General features: G+C 42.5%; 1 protein-coding gene across 1 annotated transcript in view; it reads right to left on the bottom strand.

The window, feature by feature from the left end:
- Positions 1 to 14,255, bottom strand: part of SEPTIN1 (septin 1) — a 53,686-nt gene that overhangs the window by 6,168 nt on the left and 33,263 nt on the right. The window contains exons 6-8 of the mRNA XM_085618463.1: positions 5,448 to 5,565; positions 4,923 to 5,024; positions 1,870 to 1,969 (exon numbers count right to left, since the gene is read on the bottom strand). Coding sequence (XP_085474589.1) covers positions 1,870 to 1,969; positions 4,923 to 5,024; positions 5,448 to 5,565 — 320 coding nt within the window. The remainder of the gene's footprint in view (positions 1 to 1,869; positions 1,970 to 4,922; positions 5,025 to 5,447; positions 5,566 to 14,255) is intronic.

The raw sequence follows: 14,255 nt of genomic DNA, 5'->3' as shown, positions 1-14,255 counted from the left end.
TCGCAATGGTACTCGAGTAAAAGCGTAAATCCAGTTCAATTTGGATTCAGTGGTCTCATGTGGTCTCCTAGAGAAATCCCTTAGTCCTCTGCTGTCTCTTCCAGAGGAGTGGTCCACACTGGCATCAGTGGGAGGGTACTAGTGTGAGGACAGCCGGCCTCGGAGGTTTCAGCTTGTGTCACAGGGGGGGTCTTTTGGGATTGGTGACGTCCTTCAATGCTCACAGAGCTGCCCTTGTTCTCTGAAGTCAGTCTGAGTGTGGGCTACGCACACAAAGAGTTCTAAGTGCCTGTTGATCTCCAAAACAACTCTACTCTCTCGACTCTGAGATAGTCATTGAGTGTCATCACATACTTCGCAGCTCAGTAATGACATTATCGCACTTTGGATGGCTCGTGCCCCACTCCACAATAGCTTTTTTTTGTTTTACAACTACAACTTAGTTATTTTTTTATTACATATATTATGAAAAAGAAAAATAATGCATTAACAAAAATTGATAGCTGTTATAAAAATACAAGTATAGAAGGAAAGCGTGAAAAAGCAAAATCAATGATAAGATTAGAAAAAATGAATTAATTAACTGTTGGATCCGGGAGTACACAGCACATGAATGAAAGAAAAACGAACAAAAAAAGAATGGGCATCTTGGTTTGGGGAATATGTGAACGAACGCGGAACGAAGAGATCTGTTTTAAAGTCTATATCTATAATCCACCCATACAGTTAGTACCTGTAACTACTTTAGTTCTAATTACTCTTACAGTAACCTGGTAGAAGCAGAGGAAGGCCCAATGTACGACCACGGAAAACAGGGGCATATGTATAAGAAAGTGGCTGAGCACGGGTTAGCTCAAAAAATTGCTAACGCCGTGCTCCGTTACTTTAGAAATGTAGGGATGCGCCATATTCACAATAATACAGTGCATCCCTGCGTTTCTCTCTGCGCTGGTGCGAAATTCAGCTGCCTATCGCCAACTCAGGCTCCCTTGTGCCATAGTGCAAGAGTGCCTGCGTTGAGGGAATGAGTGTTCATGTGCAGGAAGGTGTCCCTTCCTGCACATAAACAATGCAGAGTGGTCATTTGTAACTTCCATGTGTGCTGCATTGAGCCACACACATAGAAGTAGCAAATCATCATTCTTCAAATGGTAGTTTATGTGCAGGAAGGGACACCTTCCTGCACATAAACAACCATTCATGTCCATTTGCTGTTTCTATGTGTGCAACACAATACAGCACACACTGTAACAGCAAAAACGGGGAGAAATAAAGCATTTCTCCTCATTTCACCATGTTAAGAGCAGGTTTTTCCTTGTCTTAATTTTACAGCTGACTCCTTTTACGCAACCCTTGTAAATAGTGGGCAGCGTCAAAATCAATGGGTGTCGCGAGGAACGCCCACCGCAACACCCATTGCCCAACCCTTTCACGCAAAGTGTAGGGAGAAAAAGGGCCTTATTTACAAGGTGGTGTTAAGCCGTTGTACATAAGGCGAAGGGTTTATCGGCACAGGAACACCACTTTTTTCTTGACGTTACTGTGGCGATAGGGGCTTGTTAATATGCCCCACAGTCTTTTCCTCAAGGAACATTTCTACTTTTTTAGATATATGTATTATTGATGCAGCTGACCCATTTGAAATGTTAAATCTGAAAGAGAGCATTGAAAGCTTGCACAGCTGCAAATGAAGAGTGTAAGGATTTTACTTTTCTTGTAACTAATCAACTGTTAGAGGATATGTTAAGAAAAATCTCACTGGAATTATTCACACCTTTATCTTAATCTAATCCTTCCCTATGAAGGATACAACCCCATGCAGTCCTATCCTACTTTCATTTACACCAGTTAGTTGGAATCCAATCCTACCTTCTATTATGCCCCAGGGGTAGAGGCGCCCTTTCAATGATGTTCCTTTCACCTCCTTGACAACTGTGTTACTGCCAATGACAGCGAAGGGGATGCTGTTCTGGAAAGAGAAGGAAGGCAGTCAATAAGAGGTAAATTATTAATGATTCCGTAGTTCAATTAGCAATATTAATTGAGGGTCAGATGGCCGATTGCACCTTAGGGTCAGTAGCTGGTTGGGAGTTGGGAGTGTAACTTCTCTCCAGTGCTTACTTTGAGCCTGTGGTTTCTGGTGCTCGGCAACGGTACTTAATTGTCAACACCGGCACCTATGGCAGTCTGCCATATGGTGGCGCTGTTTATCTTATTTACAGATGAGCACAACAACAGTTGTTTATAAATTCAAAATACATTGACAATTACTAATACCCGCCACCCAAGCCATTCTAACAGCTTTGGTGGCCTGGAATAGTCTGAATTCTCACAGTTGTGGTGGTGATGGTTAGTACAAATCCTAATACTGTATCTTGCGAATGAGACTAGCTAGAAAATAATTAAAGAAATATTTTCATAGGTATTAAAAATCCAGTTCAATTGTGAAGTTGAATTTTTAATCAATATTAAGGAAAAGTAACTTTTCGAACATTACCTTTACCGTGCCTGCCTAGAGGCTAATTTGCATTTGGTCTCCCACTTCTGCCAGCCAATAATTAGCATTTGAAATGGTGTGAAAAGATGTGAAGTGCCTCCCAGGAGCAAACAATAAACTGACATGGATGAGCAGAGATGACTTTCTGATCCTTCCAGAATATGCAGGGTGGTTGAAATGGGCATCCTTTTTGGCACTACAGTGTCCAATCTTGCTTGAATGCCAAATCCTGCTTGGCATGTCCGCTCAATCTTCAAATACAACACTGGGGCACACTTTAAAGGAAGGGAAATGGGATTCAAAAACAATTCTTGTGTATCCACTGTCTGTTTGCTGGAAAACCCTGCTTTGTCCTACCAGGCTTTGTCTATGAGTTTATTGGGGGTACAGTAGCTACTTCAAACTGTATTTTGGTCTTGGTTGTGTGAAGACACTAGGATTACTATAGTACACTCCCAGCCCTCAGAGCCAAGGTTTAGTGTGGCCAAAGACTTTTGCCATCTTGAAAATACCCAAAGAGGTAGGGTTGGCCCTAGGAACATGCACCCCATTGGTCAGGGCATGTCCAGGAGTCATTTTCACCAACTAGCTCATACCAGGCATAAACGTGGCATCTCCAGGCACTCACTTCAGAACATTGCGGGACCTGAGGAAGAACAAAAGAGAACTGGGTGTGCTGTTTGCAACATGAGAGGATGCCTGAATGACTAGACCTGTTATCTCCTGTACCCAGGACAAAAAAGTATGCTCCAAGGGTCACAAGGCTGATCTCCTGTGGAAACTACAGGAATACAACAAGCTACAAGAAGCCTTTCTTGCAACTCCCCAGCCAAACAGTGGCAACTGGACCTGTACTGGACCCTATTGTTGTCCGCTGCCTTCCACCCAGTGAGTCTCTAAGTGCCTCCCCTGAGGTTCTGGTGGCTTTAGACATATACTCCTCTGGTGGATTGGGACTTAACAGTCTAAATTTAGAAGGTAAAATCTTAGACCAGGACAACCTGGTTGGTGTAACCGATCCACGCTTCATTGACCCTTGACCATCATCAGCACTTTATGCTTCTTGCTGCTATCCATGCTTAAACGTTTTTTTTAAAAATTCATACCTCCAGTTGCTCTTATTGGATTTTTATCATATTATTTATTAAATGTTGCTCTATTTTTCCACTTCAGCTTGGGATATTTGTTGTTTTGCTTTTCGACTTTATTACTGTTTTGGTACTACACAAATATTTTAGACTTTACCCTAAATTAAGCCTGCCTGTTCTGTGCCGTAGCTACCAGGGGGCTGAGCTCAGGTTAATTTAAGGACTTTAAGGTTTCACTCTGACAAGGGTTGTGGTTATTACTTGGGTTAGGTAGTTACCCTCCCCAAATCATAATCCAATTTCTTACAGAGGCCATTGATGTTAGAGGCAGTGATCAGTTACCTGTGCAAAGCGCTCTTCCGAGAAGTCTTATTGATCTTAGTGGGTTAACATATTTTCTTTTTCAGACGTTTTTACAGTGTAGCGAGTACTCCAGGGTACAGGATTGGTGTGGTAATGAAAATGAGTTGGGGGCTAAAGGGAGACGGTCACAGTAGGTGATTCACTTTCCTATGCAGGCTAGGAAGTAGTCCAAATCTAATCTGACGTGGGTTCCTCTGCCCAGAGTCTGCTCCAGTACAGCTGCAACTGGCCCTACCAAGCGAACCAACCAAGTCAGTGTGGATCTCAGTCTCCACGGGCGTAGACTGAAGAAGCGAACTGTTACTAAAATATAACCCAGGAGATGTAGTCTTTATGTGCTTTAATTGAACCAATGGGACTAACACAATGTTAAGGATGAGAATGAATATTGCAAAGTAACGCATAGAATAAAGCGTGCTGTTCTTCTGACAAGTAGCTACCTTATATTCTTATCTCATTCCAAGGCAATGAGTTACTACACTAGTAGCTGTGTTCAGAAAAAAACTCCTACTCGAAGAGAATAATCTGGACTCAATTCATCAGAAGATTATTTGAGTGCATCTTTTATAAAGTGGCCACTGGTGTCATCAACCAGCCAAGATAGCTTACAAAAGAGCGCTGATCTAATTAAAGGCCCCTGTAAACTGGAGTATACGGTTTGCAAGGGTATGTTAATTTTCTCCCTTGGTTGAAGCAAAGCAGGAAGGAAGCACTTCTCCTAAGCAGCCGCTGGACAGCTGCAAGAAAGGTTCTTCAGGACTGCTATTGCAACCGAGCTTTAAACATTCCCTATCGCTGGACAGTGGTCACAGAGTTCATTCACAATCCCATTGTACACACCTTCAAAATGGCCTCATATGCTGCCTACACTGATGGAGATCCTATGTGGTGAGTAAGTTAAGACTGTGAGTCTCTCCATCCCTGGATCTTTGCTTTGTCCTTTTGGTACTTGTCCTGAAGTGACTCGGCCTCACCTTGAGCTGCATGTCCTGCTTCTTGAACTCTTCATCCTCATCAGAGTCGCATTCCGGGAACTGGTAGATGCTGATCTCGAATTCGTCAATCTCGTCCCGGATCTGTGGATGGGGAGGGATTAAATGTTACAGTTCAAACTCCTGTCAGAAGTTTCTCTGTGTAGCTCCACAAACCACCCCCACATGCTTTGGAAAGACCCATTCTGTTCTTCCAGCCCACCCATCTCCATCACCCTACCCTACCCAACAGGAATCCTTGGGATTTTGTTTCAGGCTAATGCCCCTGCAAAGCCCGTAGGGCTGGGTTAGCACCAGCTTTGTGCCCTGCCTTGGAGAACTGTGGAAATAAACAAAGTTTAGGGGAGCTATGGATGTTACCCTGATGTTACCTCTAGCCAAACCTGGATTCTTGGAAGCAGTCGCTAAAAGTCAACTCATGAGAAAGACAGGTTTCAATGTCAGTTTTATTGGTTCAATTTAATTGCAGTCAGTTTCATGCACCTCAGATGCTCCCTTCCACCTCACCTTCTGTTTCTTTTTCTGCACTTCAGCTGGGGTCAAGGTGTCTGCTTTTCCAATGACGGGGACAATGTTCACCTTGTTGTGGAGGGCTTTCATGAACTCGATGTCCAGCGGGCGCAATCTGTGGAAAAGAGACAAAGGGGTGATGTGGACGAGCCCTTGAGTAATCCCTGATGCACCCAAACTTTTCCAAAGGGCATCGAAACACAAACAATAGAACTAAGGCACTAGTTTACCTAAATCACAAACCGAAATGTCGTTTCACGCCCTTCCCTTGATGCTGATAACTTCCATGGATCTTTTTTTCTTTGAGGGAAGCCACTCAGTCCTTAAAGATGTGATGGTGGCCTCACTCTTTCCCCTTCTTGTTGCTGGGGCAGATGGCTGGAGAGGATAGCACCAATTCCTTCACCCCAATGAAGCCTTACAGGGAGCAGCTAGCTCCACCATATATGGCCTTGGTCAGATCACACCTGCACATACCCAAGACTTGTTGGGCAGATCAGAGGATGAGTCTGTAGTAGGTTCTCATTTAATGAGGGGTGCTGCTAATCAGTGTATTATCCATTGATACGTGTTACTCAAAACAATTTTTCCCAAAGATTGTATTTTATTTGTAGATCATTTCATTTAGAGTTCTAATATCTCCAGTACTTTCCTCCTCCCGGTTGCTTTTCCAAACGTTTAGATACTCTCAATAGGATTAATTATGTTGAGTGTTTTCTCCCTCATGTCCAATAACATCCTCACATCTGTGCCCGAGATCTCTTCCTATTGGATGCTACTGGAAGCAGTGGTCTAGCGCCTTCAGGACTTGTACGTTTAAACATGCCCGGTACAGAGGTATATCCATTAATCAGGGCACCTTCCATCCTCCCACCTCACCTATTTTCTGCAGTGTTGCCCTTCTAAAAACAATGAGACAGCCACTAAACTTTTAAGCACCTTACATATAAAAGAGAGCCAGCCATCATCTCTACAAATCACATTCCTTCATTTCTTGAAGAAAGCAGAATTTTAGAATACTACCGAATGACTCATGGAGGCTGCCCCATAATGAGACATCTTCCCATACAGCATAGTAGTCTGCCATCTCAGAACGATTTACTAGATAGGCTGCCACTGCCACTGCCACTAAGGAAACCCCTTAGTAACTCTCTCTTTCTCCTCCTTCAAAATGGCCGCCACCACTGCTCTTGCAAACTACCTGTCAAGGTTTGGAATTCCACATTTTGAAATCAACCACTACGTTCTCCCTCGTTGAAAAATGAAAGAAAACGTTTTAAAACAGACGCAATCACATACTACCCAGAAATATTGGTAGAAGAGATCTACTTCTATTCAAACTAACTTCTCCTCTTGCATCAACCCCACATTTTGCTGACCCACTCAGATCTTGTGCCATGTTATGACAGCCAGGCGACCTCTGCATGGATAAGGACATTGCTACTCAGTATGGGCTAAAGTTCTACAGAGAGCCTAGACCACTGGATAATGCTCTGCATGGGCCACAATCTGACAGAAAAAAAGTTGGAGAGGGATCGCCCTTTGTGGTTTGCTGATTGTGCAGGGCACGTGTGAGAAAGGAGTCCATGCTGCACAAGAAGTGTTTAGGAATTTTTAAGCGAGCACTTGTCTGTAGTGGCGCTCATCCCTCAAAGATGTAAAAACAGCGACGAGACACCAAGAGAGGTCACTGATGAGGAGGGGTGTCAGACCATAGTGGCCGTCATGGGATTCACACCAGCACCCGTCTCCAGGGGAGACATAAATGACTTCAGGTGATTTAGCACTCAGAAAGGATTACAAAAACGGATTCTCTTACACTTTCTGACATCTTTATACGCTCACATTACTTCCATAATATTGGTCAAAAATAACTTTCTCCAGTTCCTGGTGCCTGTGTAATTTATCAGTCTGATATTTCTGACCTTACCATTGTTTGTTTTCAGTTCAGCTTCTTCTGTCTTACCAACCTTTTCAGCCTCCCTGCCCCTGAGTGTATAGTTTCTTTTAGAACATTGGAATATTGGCAGCTCCACTGAGGACAACAGAGGGCCGCAGGGCCAATAATCGCTGGTGCAAACCTTGTACTCCAACACTCCAGGGATTGTATTTTAGTTTATCCTTGTTTAGGTCAATTTATCTGCAGAGGGTGGAGTGTTCTAATAATATTATAGCCCTTCGTGTCTGGCATCCCGGGCTGAGACAGCTTTCCAGGCACACACAACTGCACCTGAGTACTTCACAGGTCTTTCAAAGACCATTTACTTGGTAATGAGGCTTTGTTGTTTTTCACCCCATCTAAGAGCCTCTACATCTCCATTCTGGAAGAATTAGCCCGCCCTGAAATGTTTTCTTAGTCCGCCCTGAAATGTTTTCTTAGCCCGCCCCGAAATGTTTTCTTAGCCCCCCCGAAATGTTTTCTTAGCCCCCCCGAAATTTGGATCTAGTTGCGCCTCTGATTAAAGGGGTCTTATCCCTAAGTGCGGGAGGGCTGGTTCCAGGCCAGATTTTCAGGCTATTTACATAAGATACATTTGCATAGAATTTATCCAAATGAAACTAACCTGCATAGTTGTGGTTATAAAGAAAATCTGGGATAGATCACGCCCTCCTGGACCTCTGCTACAGACCATTTGGCATAATATGTTGACTATAATGATGGCATAACTCTCCAAGGGGATTACAAATATATATGTGTGTGCCTGTGTGTGTGTGTGTGTGTGTGTGTGTGTGTGTGTGTGTGTGTACGTATATATGGGGCAAACAGATGAATTAACGAAATTAAAAGAGGAAATGACCAAAAGGTTAAAAAAAAAGACAAAATACGTGAGCCAAAAGCATTTAAATTCCACCGAGATAGACTGGATTACGAAAGTGGAAGGATTTTCACTTTCGCAAAGAAATATGACTCTCTCTCAGTCTACTTTCTAAGTATGGGGGAGCACAAATTGCCAAACAAACCCATATTGAGGCAAGAGTGGAAGCTGGCACATTGTCAAATTCTGAATTCAGCTCAGCCCTTGAGAGCGAGGTGGAGATGAAATCTCGCAGAGAAAATCTAACACAGTGCTTAATTTGTAAAATATTAAGTGCCAGTGCTCTGACTAGGAGGCCACTGCAGCTTGCACCACCTATCGCCCTTGTCATCGCTGCCAAAACAACTACTATCCATCTCTTGTATGTAAATGCGACAGTTCCGATTATGCAAGGTCCCCAAAGCTAAAGGAATGCCTGGGGAGGCAGGTATTAGTAATTTTTTGAATGTATATTGTTTTCCTAAACATCTGTTATACTGTTCATCTCTAAATTACATGAGCAGCGCCACCTTGTGGCAGACTGCCCTAAGTGTGGTGTTGACAATTAGGTGCCAGTGCTGAGCACCGGAAACCAATCAAGTGCCGGTGCTCAGCACCGGAAAGCTCCAGCTCAAATTAAGCACTGATCTAACACAAATACCGGCAAAAATCAGTTTGGCAGAGGGGGCTGATTTTTTAGCCCTCGAGCGCAGGCAAACCCTGCGCCCAGGTCAACAAACAAAACAAACAAGAACAGAACAGCAAATCGCCGGGAAAGGAAAAGGGCCAAACGACGATCAATCATGCAACAAGAAACAACAAAAACTGCAACCAAGACGGAATTGGAAGTGGTAATACAAAATGAACAAGCAGTAAACCCTACAGTAATTAATCTCACGGACGTTGTGCTCAACAAGGCAGAAGAACAACTGCTGTCCCTAGGTCTATCCTATTGCCCATTAAGCTCCTTCAACTATGCAGCTACACAAATGGACATATATAAGAGTATTAGAAAACGTAAACTAAAAAAATATGTATTGCACCAAAAAATTACACAGCCAGATGAGTCAATATCTCAACAAGAATTACAACTGAATGTGTCCTCCCAGCTGAATCTAACTCCTTCTGACCTGCCATTGCTACAAGACATGCAGGACTTGATCAGTGAAAATAGATCCACCATCAGAGGTTCAAATGAAGATGCAAACAACAGTGCAACCGCCAATAAATCAGTCCAGGCAACACCATTCAAACCTCGCTCGACTTTCAACCCGATTATGCTAAAAGACAACATTGACATGTTCCATGAACAAGTTCCAACCAGCCTCAAACAACTTAATCTAAAGATAAACAACATCACCAAACACAGAAACAATAAGCGGGAACTACAATATCATGTTCCAATGGCCAAGCTTAAAGCAGATCATGAAATGGTTATAAGAAATGCCGATAAAGGAGGCAACTTGGTCCTGTGGAAAAAGGAAGATCACATAACGGAGGCCATGAGATAACTGAGGGATACACAATGTTATAGACGCAGTGATCAGATAACATTAAGAACTGTAGATGATGACTATAAAATGAAACGTTTAGCGTGGAAACATGCGGGTTTGTTAACACTTGATGAATTTAAATTCCTAAAAAATGAAAACCCTGTCACTCCCATCTTGTACTTTATCCCTAAAAATCTAGAACAACCACCGGGAAGGCCTATCATTTCCGCTCGAAACAGCCTTATTGATAATACATCAAGATATGCAGATTATTATCTGCAAGAGCACGTACAGCAGCTCACATCGTACATTAACGATACGGGGGATTTTCTTCTCAAGATGTTGAACTTCACTTGGTAGAATGACTTTTTTCTCATTACGCTTGATGTGACATCACTTTACACTTCTATAAATCATTGTGATGGATTAAGAGCCATGAGATACTATCTAACACACAGAGGTACAGAATTTGCACAACACAATTCAATGCTGTCAGACATGGTGGAATGTTGTTTGTGTAATAATACATTTCTGTTTCAAAATAATCTGTACCAGCAATTGCGAGGCGTGGCAATAGGGGCCAGCTTCTCCCCCAGTTATGCCTGTCTACACATGGGATGGTGGGAGGAGCTGGTCCTAATAAAAGAACGCACGACAATTATAAGAAACAACATCAAAGCTTGGTGGAGATTTATTGATGATCTCTTCTTAATATGGCAGGGAACCAAAGAGGATGCTGAAAATTTCATTTCCAGCCTTAACATCAACCAACTAAATTTGCATTTTACAGGAACAGTTAGCAAGGAAAGTATGAATTTTAGATGTTCAGGTTTCCATTAAAGAAGGAAAACTAGAAACCAAAGTTTACAGAAAGCTAACAGCCGGCAATGCAATATTACATGGGAGGAGTGCGCACCCCCGACATCTGACCCAGAACATTCCGTATGGAGAAATGCTCCGTCTAAAACTAATCTGCAGTTGTGAGGAAGATCTCAGGCAAGCGCAAACAAACAGTAGAAGCAGATTCCTAGACAGAGGTTACACAGCCCACTGTATTGACAAGGCCATACAGTCCCCAGAGAAACCCTCCTTAGCAAAAACATAGAGGGAGTAAAAGATAAAAAACAAGATGCCGACACTTTTAGGTTTATTTTGGGGTATAGCAGACAAGAAAAACAGATCAGGAATATCATCAAAAGAAATTGGCCCCTGATATTAGGGGATCCCACAATAGGTCCCTTACTTCCCAAAAGACCGGCCATCACCTACAGTAGGGCACCCTCGATGAGGTATGCCTTAGTTCAAAATTACCCTGGCGGTCGAACCAGCGGGATATGGCTATCTCAAAGAAAAGGTTTTTTTTAAATGCAAGACATGCAAGGCATGTCAATTTGGAACCAATCGAAACAACTTATGTAACACCCTTTGAGGACAAAGAAAGACCTATCAATAAAGCCCTTACATGCAAATCTAGTTTTGTGGTTTATGTGCTGGAAGGCCCTTGTGGCCTGCGTTATATAGGTAGTACCATACTACAGGGACACAAGAGGGTACTCCAGCACATAAGGGCAATAAAAAACAGGGACTCATCGTATCCAGTGGCCAGACACTTCGATGAATTCCATAATGCAGGCCCCAAAGACCTAAAATACTTTTTGATTGACTCTGACCCCCACACAAAAGAGGAGGTGACAGGGAGAAAGCCCTCAGATGGTTGGAAACGTGGTACATTCTCAACCTCGATTCCAAATACCCGAAAGGTTTAAATGCAACAGAGGAGTTAAATATGTACTTGTAGATCCAATAAAAGGAGTGGTTTTCAAACTGAAAACAATTTAAGAATTCCAAATAACAAATCCTTTTATATCATTTAACCCCTTTGCTGCGGCGCGAATTCCGCCGCGGCGCTGGGGGGTGCGGGGTGAACGCGGCGCCGCCATGCTCGTGACGGAACCACGCCGTCATGAGTCACGGGCGAGCTGTGCTCATGACGGCGTGGTTCCGTCACGACTCCGCCCACTCTCTATTTCGCCCGCACAGGCGGGGAATCAGTGCCGCGTGGGAGGAGCGGCCGCAGCATGACGGAACCACGCCGTCATGAGCACACGCCGCCCGTGGCTCATGACGGCGTGGTTCCGTCATGAGCACGCAAGGGGTTAAACGCAAATCAATATGAAATCACTATGGTTTCACCACAAATAACCGTCATGCCATAACCCCTCAATTTTTAATTCACCTGGGGGCAGTTAGGTTTTTACACTCATTTTACACTATGAATGTTTTGCACTTACTACATTCAAATCATGCACTAGTCACTTTATGTCATAAGGTTTATATGCTAATTGTTTACATCATGTTGTACTGTATCTTGTGTATTTATTGGCTGTAGTTCGTGAATATACAAGTAGTGAAAATTGCATAGACACATAATAGTACTTATACCTGGACGTACGAATTTGACATTATTCGTCATGTGACATATGCATTTAAAGAAAACTTGAGTTTCTTTTAATAAGCACTTTTTTAACCTTTGAAGAGTACTGTATTGATTTTATGGCTTGAGTTTATGGCTTCTTTTTTATAATATTGGTGTACAGTTTTTAACATCATATTTTAGGTATGGTATTTATACTTATATTAGTTCATGTAAAATTTACCGTTCACCAGGATAAATATGTACCATAAAGTCTGTTGTTTATTCCTATGCTTGAACCTTATGGCACCTTGCACTTTAAGAAAACTGCAAAAAAAGTGAAAAAAATTGTATAAACAGGAACCTACCTCCCTGCAAGCATGTCATGTGATCAAGACCCTTGTAGGGTCGAAACGCGTAATGGCTGCTGAGGCTTCATGAGCTGTCAATAAAGAATCGTTTCCTGCATCTAACTGTGGTCCGTGCTCCATTCTTCGCGATTCGAGGTTTAAATGGATTGTTGCTGATATATATATATATATAAACAATCAGCCCCCAATTCCAAACAGTTATAACTGTTGTAACTTTCGAATGACAGGGTGCTCCTATTTAATTATACTATTTTTGGATATCATGTGACCTCCAATATGCTTATTTTAACCGATAGATTTGTCACTGATTCATAATCGTCAAATGGCCACTCACACCATGTGGACTTGCTGCTAAATGAATACAAAATGAAGAGTGCTCTACTGAGACAAAGAGTGTAATTTAATTTCCATGAATGAAGACCTGTCATTCAGAAGCCTTCCAAATAACTCCATGGACTGCATAGTAAAAAATATATGCTAGATCATAAGGCCACAATGTTGCATTATGCATGTAACTAGTATACCTTAGATGGTGCCAAGAGACAATATTCCCCCATCCTTGTGCTCAGGCATTATCAGGGTTACTGGAATTAGACAGCAGGGTGGACTAAATTATATGGCATGATCGACTAAATTATGCAGCAAGAAAAGGCAGACTATGCAGCGTAATGTGGCATATTTTGTGGCAGTATCACTTTAATATTTTGTCTTTTTTTATGCATGTTAACACTAGGGAAAAATTTGATCTCATTGGCATTAGTTTAACACCTGAATACAGTAACCAGCAATTCAAAAGGTGACCTGCCACTGTGCGGCAACAGGCATAATTTTGAGTAGTTTTGGATCCATCTGAGCTAAAAACTCATTCTTTTTTTAAAATCTGCAAATTATGCTGAAGATGATGGATTATTTGGCAAGTGTAGCTAGTCCATAATTATGCAGAACACGCCATAGCAGCAAAATCACATAATTACAGCAGGTTTAGGTATTATCCTGGCATTTTAATCAGTACTTGATATGTTGAGAAATCTTGATCTCGAGTGAAACAGTTACTCTTTTAAGTTTCAATTTCCTGGTGCAGATACGTAGCCCTTCCTATAAGTGTATTCACACGTTACTCCAACGTAAGGACTCACCGTCGGCTGTTGGTACTGTACAACTGACCAATTCCGCTTTCTTTTATTTTCATTCCAGCTTTCTCATCCCTTCCTTTTTGCTGTTCACTCTCGCGATAACATGGAATGTTGCATTTTGACGAGATTTCTGTAAGTGGCCATTTGATCATTAGCTGAGCTGTGTTTGTTCTGAGTGCATGAATGAAGCTTAACTCCCAAACATGCATTTCTGCGTCTCTTAAAACAGTGTCAATGACCAACCAAAGGGTCATCTCCACACGTCACTAGATTTGTCACTTTCCGTTCCCTATCAGCAAATGCCAGTGCCAACACACCTCTTGAGTGCACTTTCACTCTTCACTATAGAATAGTTTGTCTGTCAGAATATTTTAGGGGCATATTATCAAGGACGGCGTTAAAAATTATGGACGGTTTAGCGCAGTGGTCGAAGTGGGGGAAAAAAAAGGGGGGAACTGTGGGCGGATAATCAGAGGGCGGGAATAACCCAAGGATGGGGTCAGTGGGCGGAGTTAGAGGTGTGGCCATGATGCGCAAAACATCCCAATCTTTAGTATTTGTTTGGCCTTTCACTGACCAGATACAGCTTATTATGTTATT

Source organism: Triturus cristatus, chromosome 7, assembly GCF_964204655.1.
Source record: "Triturus cristatus chromosome 7, aTriCri1.1, whole genome shotgun sequence".
Taxonomy (NCBI): domain Eukaryota; kingdom Metazoa; phylum Chordata; class Amphibia; order Caudata; family Salamandridae; genus Triturus; species Triturus cristatus.
Note: the sequence above shows the minus strand (reverse complement) of the source record. Positions and strands in the feature narration are given on the sequence as shown.